General features: G+C 41.3%; 1 protein-coding gene across 1 annotated transcript; it reads right to left on the bottom strand.

Moving 5' to 3' along the window:
• Window positions 1-325: 325 nt before the first annotated feature.
• On the bottom strand, window positions 326-11,416 carry LOC115149338 (solute carrier family 25 member 46-like). Its single transcript, XM_029692125.1, has 8 exons — window positions 10,942-11,416; window positions 7,798-7,840; window positions 3,138-3,195; window positions 2,789-2,866; window positions 2,535-2,635; window positions 1,896-1,952; window positions 1,589-1,646; window positions 326-1,206 (listed from the first exon to the last, which is right to left on the bottom strand). Exons 1-8 carry the CDS (start codon window positions 11,189-11,191, stop codon window positions 631-633), a joined length of 1,221 nt encoding a protein of 406 aa, XP_029547985.1. The 5' UTR covers window positions 11,192-11,416; the 3' UTR covers window positions 326-630.
• Between the last annotated feature and the right edge of the window lie 2,719 nt (window positions 11,417-14,135).

The following is a 14,135-nucleotide window of genomic DNA, read 5'->3' as shown; positions in this document are numbered from 1 at the left end:
TAATATGGATTTTTTTTCTGGCTTCTCCAGTGATTTTACCCACGCACCGCTACCGATACCTACACCCATACATTATCACTTGTAAAGCAAATAATAATTGAAAGACTTTCTGTACATACATTTCTGGATAAATTGGCACAACCCATCCTCTGCTAGTGCTAACACAAACACAAAAGCAACAAATTGTCACATTCATACAATGTAGAAGTTAGATCCTTTCAGATGAGATATACCAGAAAAAACGTGTGATTTGCAGAGAAGACTACTGACTGATAATTCACATAAATGGTGCCAGGATGAGTTAGTTTGACAGATGCAAGTTAAGTGTATTTCCTTCTATGACCATTGCGGATATTTATTGATTCCATGCGTCATAGTACATATCATTATTCAGTGCTTTGTGACACAGTGGAAGTGGTGACAATTAAGGACACCATTCTCTGCAAAACACTCGAAATGTGCTTCTGGACAGAAAAAATAATCAAGCCATCTTTTGGTATTTTAGTTATTCGAAAATGACAACATTTTCCAGAATGAGCACAACCCAGACTGGAATGAAAAAAAACAGGGTATCAAAGGGGCAACCACCAAGTCAAACTAACATTTAGGAATATTTTGCATTGTTTTTCTTTAAGCGTTTTGCAGCAAGGTGGAATAGATCACCTTGGTGATCTGCAGCACGGCGGCGTGTAGCGAGTACTGCACCACGATGGAGCCAAAGCCTTTGTAGAATCCCAGGGCTCCCTCCTCTCGCCGGATCACATTTACACAGTCCCGGATGCCTTCATACTGCGTGTTGATGGGCAGGACCTCAAAGCCCAGGTCCGTGTTGTCGATGATGGTGCGCGTTCCCTGGATGTGGAGCCTGTGCATCACCGTCTCCAGCGGATAGAGGAGGACGTCGGCACACAGACTGGCCACAAAACTAGCCATGAGTTCTGGGAAGTAGGCATCCAGCATGGTCTGGACCGTCTCCGAGCCGTCCACGGGCTGCTTGGCCGGACTCTTCCGGCGCAGGAGGAAAAGAACCAACCTCTGCACGGTGGAGCTCACCACATAGTGGAGGACCCCGTGGAGCACTGTGGGGAGCATGAGACCCCACAGGGGCAGCAGGCGCTTGCTATGGGGGACGCCCATTCCCATGACCCGGCCCACACCCTCCTTCACACAGTCCAGGATGCTAGGGTTGTCCCGGATGATCTCACTCTGGGGACACACAAAAAGGGATACTATGGGTGGCGCATATTTCATGGTTAATACAGAATGATCTGAAATTATCTCTGCATGTGTGTTTGGATTGAAAACACCAGCTCTGTGAAGGAATGGATACATTTACTGATTCTTTGATACTGTTAAAGGTTGAGATTCGCAAAAAAAGTCATATTTATCTTTATTAGACAATGGACGAACGATGATCTTCACACTCAAGATTATCTTTATGTTGTTGGGAAACTCATCCAAAGTCAGTTAGAAAGTGAAGGGGAGTTATAGAAGATACAGATGGACAAGATAAGGACAGCCAAAATACAACAGACCACAAAGGGATCATCATTCATATACAGTAAGTATGAAGTGTGGACACACTCACCTGCACAGTTTCAATGAGGCTTGCTGAGTAAAATGGCATGGCAACCACACAAGTCAAACTGTAAAAAGGAGACATACACAATGACTGGTCATAAGATCAAAGCATTCTACTGAAATAAAGATATCAGCACCATCTGATAACAGCAGCTACTAAATGTAAAGTCCCTTCTCTATTACCCTGCACACTTTTTTATACGTATGAATATGCACTCAATTAAATTATCACTTACCATACTGATACTTGTAAGTCACTACTTTTTACAGTATAAAACCATTCATTATTTAGGAAAGAAAATAAATGTTATTACCCTTTCAGAACCAAATGCCCAATAACTTGCTTGGGGTTCCATTTGTGGGAGAGTTCTCTGAACAAACAAACAAGCATAGTCAGTCCTCTATTCATGGTACCAGGTAAGTAACAGTGTTCATTTATTTCATATGTTCAAACAAGGTGATTTAACATGATTCTGATTTTTAAGAATAAAAAAAGACTGGTTTAAACTAATTATTGTCTTGTTTGAACACTTATTGTTGAAGTATACTCTATAGTTTTGTTTCATGACGTTTTTTTCTCCATTCATTTAAAGCTGTTAGAGGTCTTCGATTTTGGTACTGGAACGTTGTGATCATCTCACTGGAACCCTTGGGAGCTGATAGATATGGCCTCTCTGAGTATAATCACCCACCTCCAGCATGTTATGGTAGTGGCTAGAGGCCACATTGTGAGTGGAAGTTTGACACCTAACGCCATTTAAAAGGATGACTCGCTATTGATGTTGTGCTCGATTTTTGTCAACAGCAATACAAACATTTTATTTTTGTTTGTCAAAGTCTTGTCAAAGATATGGTGGGCGATCAGGCGATGACTAAAGGCAATGACTAATATAGGCAATATTCCCATTGGCTAGTTTTCTTGTCTCAAATATCCTCCAACAGTAAACGCATACCGTGGTAGTGGAGTGCATTCACTTATGATGCCTTCTGTTCCCAATGTGACTCCCTGTACCACAAAGGTGCTGCCCATTCCTTTCCATAAGGCCTTAGGACCCTGCAAGCAGACAATTCACAACAATATACCGGCATTAAAACATGTTAGCCCAAAATTCACATTTTCAACATCTTTTGAACATTTTTTTGTTGTGATATTAGTTAGGCCTATTTGTGAATGTTGGGTTTTGGGTTTGTGAAAAGCATTTATTACCTGACTCTTGGTGACATTATACATCACACTGACAGCAGTCAATGGGGAAAGATGGTAGCACCTGGCGTGATAATTGACCTGGATGCCACAAACAAACAGAATTAAGAATGATTTATTTATTATTACTATTTACTTCAACTTAGTTCATTAAATACTTACTTCAAGCACACTGGAGGTAAAACCTTAAGTAGCATTCTAATGGGCAACTGTGATACACCCATGAGGATTTATTTACTGTAATGTAGAAAGATTTGAATCAACAGATTACACCAAAGCCTAAGGATGGAACACATACAGACTCTGAACATGTGAATTGTGGCATATACTGCATGGCTGACTGTAGGCTTACCTGGCACTGACGACGAAACACAATGCAAGGGTGAGCCAGGACATTTTCAGTAAAGAGACTGGAAGAAGAAGACATGGTGTGAACACAGTGCCTTCAGAAAGTATTCACACCCTTTGACTTTTTCCACATTTTGTTGTGTTATGGCCTGATTTTAAAATTGATTCAATTGAGATTTAGCAGACATTGAATATCCCTTTGAACATGGTGAATTTATTAAATACACTTTGGATGGTGTATCAAAACACCAAGTCACTACAAAGATACAGGCGTCCTTCCTAACTCAGTTGCCAGAGATGAAGAAACCGCTCAGGGATTTCACCATGAGGACAATGGTGACTTTAAAACAGTCACAGAGTTTAATGGCTGTGATAGGAAAACATTGAGGATGGATCAACAACATTGTAGTTACTCCACAACACTAACTAATTGACATAAGTATTCACACCCGACTCAATACTTTGTAGAAGCACAGCATGTTCTGCAGCTTTTATAGCTGTGAGTCTTTCTGGGTAAGTCTCTAAGAGCTTTCCACACCTGGATTGTGCAACATTTTCCCATTATTCTTTTCAAAATTCTTCAAGCTCTGTTGAATTGGTCGTTGATCATTGCTAGACAAACATTTCCAGGTCTTGCATAGATTTGCAAGTAGATTTAAGTCAAAACTGTAACTCGGCCTCAGGAATATTCACTGTCTTCTTGGTAAGCAATTCCAGTGTAGATTTGGCCTTGTGTTTCAGGTTTTTGTCCTGCTGAAAGGTGAATTCATCTCCCAGTGTCTGTTGGAAAGCAGATTGAACCAGGTTTTCCTCTAAGATTTTGCCTGTGCTTAGCTCCAGTCTGTTTAATTTTTTTTAACTGAAAAACTCCCTAGTCCTTAACGATTACAAGCATACCCATAACATGATGCAGCCACCAGTATGCTTGAAAATATAGAGAATGGTACTCAGTAATGTGTTGTATTGGATTTGCCTCAATCATAACACTTTGTATTCAGGACAAAAAGTGAATTCCTTTTTTAGTATTACTGTAGTGCCTTGTGCAAACAAGATGCATGTTTTGAAATATTTTTGTTCTGTACAGGTTCTCTTCTTTTCACTCTGTAAATGTGATATTTCTGTATTTGATTTTCAATAAATTAGCAAACATTTCTAAAAACATGTTTTTACTTTGTCATTATGGCATAATGTGTGTAGATGGATTAAATCCGATTGTTTTCACATCCATTTTGAATTCAGGCTGTAGCAAAACAAATTGTGGAATAAGTTGAGGGTTATGAATACTTTCTGAAGGCACTGTACATTTGTATTTGTATTTATTATGGATCCCCATTAGCTGCTGCCAAAGCAGCATCAATTTTGCTGGACCCCAGGAAGAGTAAAGGCAGTTTATACAATTTTAAAAACATTACAATACATTCACAGATTTCACAACACACTGTGTGCCCTCAGGCCCCTACTCCACCACTACCACATATCTACAGTACTAAATCCAGGTGTATGTATAGTGCGTATGTTATTGTGTGTATGTGTGTGTATGCATGTGTCTATGCCAATGTTTGTGTTGCTTCACTGCTGCACTGTTCCATAAGGTGTTTTTTTAATCTGTTTATTTTTAAATAGAATTTTACTGCTTGCATCAGTTACTTGATGTGGAATGGAGTTCCATGTAGTCATGGCTCTATGTAGTACTGTGTGCCTCCCATAGTCTGTTCTGGACTTGGGGACTGTGAAGAGACTTCTTGTGGCATGTCTTGTGGGGTATACACGGGTATCCGAGCTGTGTGCCAGTAGTTTAGACAGACAGTTCGGTGCATTCAACATTACATTTACATTTTAGTCATTTAGCAGACACTCTTATCCACAGCAACTTACAGTAGTGAATGCATACATTTCATTTCATGAATTTTTTTTGTTATTTTTTCTTTTTGTACTGGCCCCCCGTGGGAATCAAACCCACAACCCTGGCGTTGCACACACCATGCTGGCATTGCAAACACCATGCTCTACCAACTGAGCCACAGGGAAGACCAATACCAACATGTCAATACCTCTTATAAATAAAAGTAGTGATGAGGTCAATCTTTCCTCCACTTTCAGCCAGGAGAGATTGACATCCATATGATTAATATTAGCTCGCTGTGTAGATCCAAGGGCCAGCCGTGCTGCCCTGTTCTGAGCCAATTGCAATTTTCCTAAGTCATTTTTTGTGGCACCTAACCACACGACTGAACAGTAGTCAAGGTGCGACAAAACAAAGGCCTGTAGGACCTGCCTTGTTGAAAGTGTTGTTAAGAAAGCAGAGCAATGCTTTATTATGGACATACTTCGCCCCATCTCAGCTATTGTATCAATATGTTTTGACCATGACAGTTTACAATCTAGGGTTACTCCAAGCAGTTTAGTCATCTCAACTTGCTCAATTTCCACATTATTTATTACAAGATTGAGGTTTAGGGTTAAGTGAGTGTTTTGTTCCAAATACAATGCTTTTAGTTTTAGAAATATTTAGGGCTAACTTATTCCTTGCCACCCACTTTGAAACTAACTGCAGCTCTTTGTTGAGTGTTGCAGTCATTTCAGTCACTGTAGTAGCTGACGTGTATAGCGTTGAGTCATTCGCATACAAAGACACTCTGGCTTTACTCAAAGTCAGTGGCATGTCGTCAGTAAAAATTGAAAAAAGCAAGGGGCCTAAACAGCTACCCTGGGGAATTCCCGATTCAAAATGGATTATATTTGAGGGGCTTCCATTAAAGAACACCCTCTGTGTTCTGTTAGACAAGTAACTCTTTGTCCACAATATAGCAGGGGGTGTAAAGCCATAACACATACATTTTTCCAGCAGCAGACTACGATCGATAATGTCAAAAGCAGCACTGAAGTCTAACAAGACAGCCCCCACAATCATTTTATCATCACTTTCTCTCAGCCAACCATGCACTGTACATACGGTGCATTCGGAAAGTATTAAGACCCCTTGACTTTTTCCACATTTTGTTACATTACAGCCTTATTCGAAAAAAAATGAAATTTAAAAAAAGCTCAATATCCCATAATGACAAAGCGAAAACTGGTTTATAGATTATTTAGCAAAATTATGACAAATAAAAACAGAAATAGCTTATTGACACAAGTATTCAGACCCTTTGTTATTAGACTCGAAATTGAGCTCAGGTGCATCCTGTTTCCATTGATCATTTTTGAGATGTTTCTACAACCTAATTGGAGTCCACCTGTGGTAAATTCAATTGATTGGACATGATTTGGAAAGGCACACACCTGTCAGAGCAAAAACCAAGCCATGAGGTCAAAATAATTGTCCGTAGAGCTCCGAGACAGGATTGTGTCGAGGCACAGATCTGGCGAAGGGTACCAAAAAATGTCTGCAGCATTGAAGGTCCCAAGGATAATGTGGCCTCATTCATTCTTAAATGGAATAAGTTTCGCACCACCAAGATTCTTCCTAGAGCTGGCCGCCCAGCCAAACTGAGCAATTAGGGGAGAAGGGCCTTGGTCAGGGAGGTGACCAAGAACCTGATGGTCACTCTGACAGAGCTCCAGAGTTCCTCTGTGGAGATGGGATAACCTTCCAGAAGGACAACCATCTGTGCAGCACTCCACCAATCAGGCCTTTATGGTAGAGTGGCCAGACGGAAACTACTCCTCAGTAGAAGGCACAGGACAACCCGCTTGGAGTTCGCCAAAAGGCAACTAAAGGACTCTCAGACCATGAGAAACAAGATTCTCTGGTCTGATTCTCTGGCCTGAATTCCAAGCGTCACGTCTGGAGGAAACCTGGCACCATCCCTACGGTGAAGCATGGTGGTGGCAGCCTCATGCTGTGGGGATGTTTTTCAGCGGCAGGGAATGGGATCGAGGGAAAGATGAATGGAGCAAAGTAGAGAGATCCTTGATGAAAACATGCTCCAGAGAGCTCAGGACCTCAGACTGGGGTGAAGGTTCACCTTCCAACAGGACAACGACCCTAAGCACACAGCCAAGACAATGCAGAAGTGGCTTCGGGACAAGCTTCCTAATGTCCTTGAGTGGCCCAGCCAGAGCCCGGACTTGAACCCAATCGAACATCTCTGGAGAGACCTGAAAATATATGTGAAGCAACGCACCACATCCAACCTGGCAGAGCTTGAGAGGATCTGCAGAGAAGAATGGGAGAAACTCCCCAAATGCAGGTGTGCCAAGCTTGTAGCGTTATACACAAGAAGACTTGAGGCTGTAATCCATGCCAAAGGTGCTTCAATAAAGTACTGAGTAAAGGGTCTGAATACTTATGCAAATCTGATATTTCAGTTGTTTTTTGTTTTTTTATAAATCAGCAAACATTTCTAAATTTGCTTTGTCATTATGGCGTAGATTGATGAGGGGGAATTTAAAAAAAAAGCATTTTAGAATAAGCCTGTTACGTAACAAAATGTGGAAAAAGTCAAGGGGTCTGAATACTTTCCAAATGCACTGTATTGGCTTACTGCTTTCCTTTTCCCAAACACTTTGGCTGTATATATATATATATATATAATGTATATATAATGTTTAATGACGGAAATGTTTGTTTAATGTAAATGTTTACTTTCCTTTAGAAGTCAAGGATCACAGTCATCTCTTTACTACTGAACTACCACTGAATTACTGAAACATTGAATTACCTTGCAAGCCCGATACCAAATCCAGCAAATCGGTTCAACTGCTCTGAAAGAGAAAGAACATATACATGTGAATGAATATCTAACAGCATTTAATGGAAAACCTTACTTATTGTTATACATAATTAAGTCATAGTCACGCAAGTCACTCAATATTTTGAGCATCATAGGCTAAGTAGCTGAGAAATAGACTCTTCAAATTGTGTTTATTGTTAACAAACAAGCAGAGAATAAAGTATCCTGCAAGGGTCACAGCCTCACTGGGGGGAAGCACACGTATTAGTCGGAGGTGTAAAGTCACCAAGACACGCAAACCCCCCTCAAATGTTATTGGTTGTGTACACAGATTTGCAGGTGCATCGAAATGCTTGTGTTTCTAGCTCCAACAGTGCAGTAATACTTAGCAATAAAATAAAAAACAATACACAGATTATTATCGGAAATATCAGAACGAGCAATGTTAGAGACTGGAATATATAAATATACACATACTATTGTTCAAAAGTTTGGGGTCACTTAGAAAAGTCTTTCTTTTTGAAAGAAAAGCAAATTTTTTGTCCAATAAAATAACATCAAATTGATCATAAATACAGTGTAGACATTGTTAATGTGGTAAATGACTATTGTAGCTGGAAATGGCAGATTTTTTATGTAATATCTACATAGGCCCATTATCAGCAACCATCACTCCTGTGTTCCAATGGCACGCTGTGTTAGCTAATCCAAGTTTATAATTTTAAAAGGCTAACTGATTATTAGAAAACCCTTCTGCAATTATATTAGCACAGCTGAAAACTGTTGTTCTGATTAAAGAAGCAATAAAACTGGCCTTCTTTATGTAACCGATGTGAAATGGCTAGTTAGTTAGCGGTGGTGTGGCGCTAATAGCGTTTCAATCGGTGACGTCACTCGCTCTGAGACTTGAAGTAGGGTTTCCCCTTGCGTTGCAAGGGCCGTGGCTCTTGTGGCGCGATGGGTAACGATGCTTCGGTGGGTGTCAGTTGTTGATGTGTGCAAGGGTCCCTGGTTTGAGCCCGGGTTGGGGCGAAGAGAGGGACGGAACCTACATTGATGCTGTTGACCCGGATCATTGGTTGCTGTGGAAAAGGAGGAGGTCAAACGGGGGGTGAGTGTAACTGATGTGAAATGGCTAGTTAGTTAGCGGTGGTGCGTGCTAATAGCGTTTCAATCGGTGACGTCACTCGCTCTGAGACTTGAAGTAGGGTTTCCCCTTGCGTTGCAAGGGCCGCGGCTTTTGTGGCGCGATGGGTAACGACGCTTCGGTGGGTGTCAGTTGTTGATGTGTGCAAGGGTCCCTGGTTCGAGCCCGGGTTGGGGTGAAGAGAGGGACGGAGCCTACACTGTTACATTTAGACTAGTTGAGTATCTGGAACATCAGCATTTGTGGTTCAATTACAGGCTCAAAATGGCAAGAAACAAAGATCTTTCTTCTTTAACTCGTCAGGGTTCGATTACAGGCTCAACATGGGCAGAAACAAACACCTTTCTTCTGAAACTCGTCCGTCTATTCTTCTTCTAAGAAATGAAGGCCAAGCGAGAAATTGACAAGAAACTGAAGATCTGGTACAACGCTGTGTACTACTCCCTTCACAGCAAACTGGTTCTAACCAGAATAGAGTGGGAGGCCCCGGTGCACAACTGAGCAAGAGGACAAGTACGTTAGTGTGTCTAGTTTGAGAGACAGACAGGCAGCTGGCAGCTTCATTAAGCTGCAGCTTCAACTGGCAGCTTCATTAAATAGTACCTGCAAAACAACAGTCTCAATGTCAACAGTGAAGAGGCGACTCCGGCTGGCCTTGCAAAGAAAAAGCCATATCTCAGACTGGCCAATAAAAATAAAATAAAAGATTAAGGCGTGGCGCAGTGGTCACAGGCACTGCATCGCAGAGATTCTGGGTTTGAGCCCAGGCTCTGTCGCAGCCGGGAGGCCCATGGGGCGGCGCACAATTGGCCCAGAGTCGTCTGGGTTAGGGAGGGTTTGGCCGGCAGGGATATCCTTGTCTCATCGCGCACTAGCGACTCCTTTGGCGGGCCGGGCGCAGTGCACGCTGACACGGTCGCCAGGTGTACGGTGTTTCCTACGACACATTGGTGCGGCTGGCTTCCGGGTTGGATGGGCATTGTGTCAAGAAGCAGTGCGGCTTGGTTGGGTTGTGTTTCGGAGGACGCATGGCTCTTGACCTTCGCCTCTCCCGAGTCTGTACGGGAGTTGCAGCGATGAGACAAGACTGTAACTACTACCAATTGGATACCAAGAAAAAGGGGTGAAAAATACAACAACAAAAAAGAGATTAAGACAGGCAAAAGAACACAGACACTGGAACGAGGAACTCTGCCTAGAAGGCCAGCATCCTGGAGTTGCCTCTTCACTGTTTACCCAATCCACTGCATACTTGTTGATGTGGATGGGGGAGTGCTCTCTCTGCTGTCTCCTGTAGTCCATAATCAGCTCTTTCGTTTTGTTGACGTTGAGGGACAGGTTATTTTCCTCCTCCCTTTAGGCTGTCTCATCGTTGTTGGTAATCAGGCCTACCACTTGTGAAGACATCCAATGCACCTACTGTAGGCCTACACTACACTCCCTCCCTCTCTCTCTGTAGGGTATTGTCTGAACCCATAAATGGTGGTCAGTCTGTTCAAATTCTGGACATGTTTGGATATGAGTTGGTTGGATTGTATCAGCGCAATAGTACATGCAATCAAGAACAGAGTCTCATAAAACAGTTTAAAAACAGAGATCCAGGCTTGGCCTACAGTAGTTTGTGCTCTCGTCAGTGTTTTTGTACTTTAATGTCATTGAATCCCTATCCTGCACAGGAATAATTTATATGAATGGTAACTGATTGTAAACGTGGATTTCAGGGCGAAGTCAAAGAAAGTTAAACGTATTTTTCTGGTACCAAGACACGTAACGTTACGCTAAAGTTGAAGTATGTCGCATAAGTTACTGTCGGTAATGTAAAGTCCAAATTGTTGACACTGACTCTACTACTCTCAGGCCTAGCTAGCTAGCTTGTTGAAAGTTCAGTGATTTCACACTCAAACACTCATGAATGACACAGTGACGATTTCGTCGTCATTGTTGTGAATGAAAATGGTAAGCGTTGCTGAAATGATGTCCCCTACCGGATGGAGGAGCCGTGGGCAGAGCATCTTCAGCACCAGGTGCTGCAGGGGCCGCCTCAAATTGGGGCGTGCGTTCACCAAAATGTAAATTTCGGCTACCTGGAATATCTGGCGGTGTTGTTACCCAATTCTGCAGGTCCACACTAGAGGAATTATTAAATGACCTCCCACTGTAGCCCCCACTATAAGCAGGATCATCTCTACCTCTGTAACCTAAGCCATCAAAACTGTCCGGTCGCCGAGAAGTCATCCTGCACGAGAGCTAAATAGGAGTGACAGCTCTTTTGATATCACGACTAGTCAAATAAACATGTGTAACTATACCACTTTTTAAATCTACGAGAAACACATTGAAAATTAACCACAGTATAACACCAATTTAGACTGTTAGCAAGCTAGCCACCCTAAATTACTTCGTTAGATACGCTTGCTAGCGAGCAAAACAACAACACGAATGAACTGTCAGCCGATCATATCAGCGGCTCGTCAGAAACACTGAAAAGGTACATCCTGGTCATGGAATTTTGAAGTTTGTCAAAATAAAAGTCCCCCACGTAATAGTAGAACCGTGTAAATAACCTGTATTTATTCATGATATATGAAATGTAATTAGCTAAACATTAACAATGAATCTTATTTATTCATATTTAAGTGACATTTGCATTAAATGTCGGTTTTAAAACATGTTCCAAGTTCAAATGAATGGCCACAATGCGAATCACTGTATATGGAATACATATAGGCTTGTACAGCAAAAAAACTATTCTGGGTGCCACAGTAAAGGTGTTGTAGGGAATACTCAGTAGGGTCTGTACAATGTATATATGGTGTCATTTCATGGGGCTCTCAATAATACAGAGTATTTCATATACAGTGATTCATATTGTGGCCAATGGAATGTATGGAGTAAAAGTCCAGCAACACTCTGCATTATTCAAAGTCCCATGAAATGACACTACGTATAGATTCTACAAACCCTACTGAGTATTCCCAACAACACTTTTACATCGGCACATAGAAAAGTTTTTTCTATATAAGACAATATGTAACGTATAGGCCTACACAGGGGCGAAAATCTGATATAAACTTTTGAGGGGACAATTACATTACATTTTCTCAAGAGCAATTCCTGAGGGGGACACCAAAAGTAGTGCTGTAACACATAGCCTACGTTTAATATGGAAATGTATATTGAGGGACCAAAGAAATAAGGTGTTTGCCGTACTCCTAACTACCGGTACCCAAAACTACACAACTAATCACAACAGCAATACCATTGCCTTTAAAAAATCTTAGTTCAGTCACCAGTTTAAGTTGAGAGTGGGGGTATCCATGGCATTTTCCAATTATGTTCCTATTTTACAAGTCAAAAAAATTGAGAACCTTTCATAATGTTGCCAAACAAAGACTCAACAAACTTACCTGAGACTCCCTGTCTCTGCCAGTCTGTCCCTGCATATCTGTCCCCAACTCTGCTGTCTGTGTGCCATCTGTTGCCTGCTCTGCCTAATGACATCATTGTGAAACATTTCCATTAGAATTTCATTTCTTTCTTATGAACATTTTATCAACTAGTCTTTGAGATATTAGGCTACTAGGGTTCTTACTTTGCGTTTTGGTGTACTGAAAAATACTCTGATGTCCGTCTTTTTTCTGCCATTTTTCTGCCATTTTTCTACCTGGTTGGCTACACACACACAGTATGTAGGTTATTTACAGTAGGAGATGGGCTTCTATCATCTTATCTTCTATCATTCTATATGGGCTTCGATCTAAAAGGTAGCTAGCAAATGTGAAACGGATTGCAGTGACAAGAGTTGACAGCTGTATGAGTTCACCATTTACACAACATATGCTGCAACCTTTTGTAATTTTAATGGTTTGTTTCATATTGGCTGGCTTCTAACAATAGCTGAATTTGCAAAGCTAGCGAACACCAATTCAGTGGTGTTTGCTATAATCTTTGCTACCCGGGTTAAATAAAGGTGAAATAAAATATATAAATAAAAGTTCCCTTGCGACAATTTAGCTTTTGCAACGAGACCATTAAATATATTTAAAACAATGGTAGAAGAGAGTGTAGTTCTGTTCAGTTTATCGCTAACCTTATCACAGGGACTTTGAAGCACTAACTTACATCATCTGCATGCTGATCTTGGAATAAATTGACGATAGCAAAGATTCCATCTTTGACGACGCCACATAAATGGAATAGGTACTAGCTAGCTTAATAGTTAATATTTGCGCGCTAGCTCTGCATATTCAGCTAGTGTGTGTGCGCGATTGACTGGATTAACCTCACGTCAGTTACGGGCATCGAGTGCCTTTCAGACAGTAGATACGACCTCTACGTTACCTCGCAAGCTAAGGAACTGGCAGTGGATCAAACCATTGTGAGGCAAAGGGTGGGGGGGGTCGCAATCTTTTGAAACTTAAAAACAAGCTATTAAGTGTCTATAATCAGCACAATTGCTTTCATTGCGTATTATTAATATTATTTAAATTACATAGTTATGTTTCAGTGATATATTGGGGGGGACAAATCATATTTTTCCCAGGATGGGGGGGTCGTGTGTCCCCCGTCCCCCCCGGGATATCCGCCCCTGGGCCTACAGTGCAATCTTAAAATTGTATTTAACTAGGCAAGTCAGTTAAGAACAAATTCTTATTTACAATGACAGCCTACCCCAGACAATGCTAGGCCAGTTGTGTGGTTCCCTATGGGACTCACATTCACAGCCAGATGTGATTCAGCCTGGAATTGAACCAGGGACTGTAGTGCACTGAGTTACAGTGCCTTAGAATGCTGCGCCACTCGGGAGCCCTGCATTGGGACCAATGGAATGGGTGGAGTAGAAAGGGCTGCTGGGTAGACCACAGTCATCCAAAAAATAACACCATATATAGATTCCATTGCAAGATCAGTCGGGTCTGTAGAATATAATTTTCTTTACATTAATTTACTTAAGCTCCAGCCATTTCTCAATGTGCTCCACCTTATAATATAATGTATCTTATATAAAGTAGTAATTATCTTTAGTTTAGATATTTCCCCGATGTAGTTATAATTTTGTAACATTATTTTAACATTATGCCCTATGCAAAGCTGCAATTTATTTTGATATTGTATCATACACATAGCGTTTTACTTTTATTTTGAAGGCAAAATCAGAAAACCGGAAGTCTTAATGCTG

This window comes from Salmo trutta, chromosome 15 (genome assembly GCF_901001165.1).
Source record: "Salmo trutta chromosome 15, fSalTru1.1, whole genome shotgun sequence".
Taxonomy (NCBI): domain Eukaryota; kingdom Metazoa; phylum Chordata; class Actinopteri; order Salmoniformes; family Salmonidae; genus Salmo; species Salmo trutta.
The sequence above is the reverse complement of the archived record's forward strand: the minus strand, read 5'-3'. Positions and strand labels throughout refer to the sequence as shown.

Bases quoted from the DNA above. Each gene is read 5' to 3' on its own strand.
- LOC115149338 (XM_029692125.1), bottom strand. From the start codon at position 11,191: ATGACTTCTCGGCGACCGGACAGTTTTGATGGCTTAGGTTACAGAGGT. The intron at 7,841-10,941 runs GTAGGGGACATC...TTTCTCTTTCAG, and splicing joins GCCCACGGCTCCTCCATCCG to AGCAGTTGAACCGATTTGCT. The intron at 2,636-2,788 runs GTAATAAATGCT...GTCTGCTTGCAG, and splicing joins ATAATGTCACCAAGAGTCAG to GGTCCTAAGGCCTTATGGAA.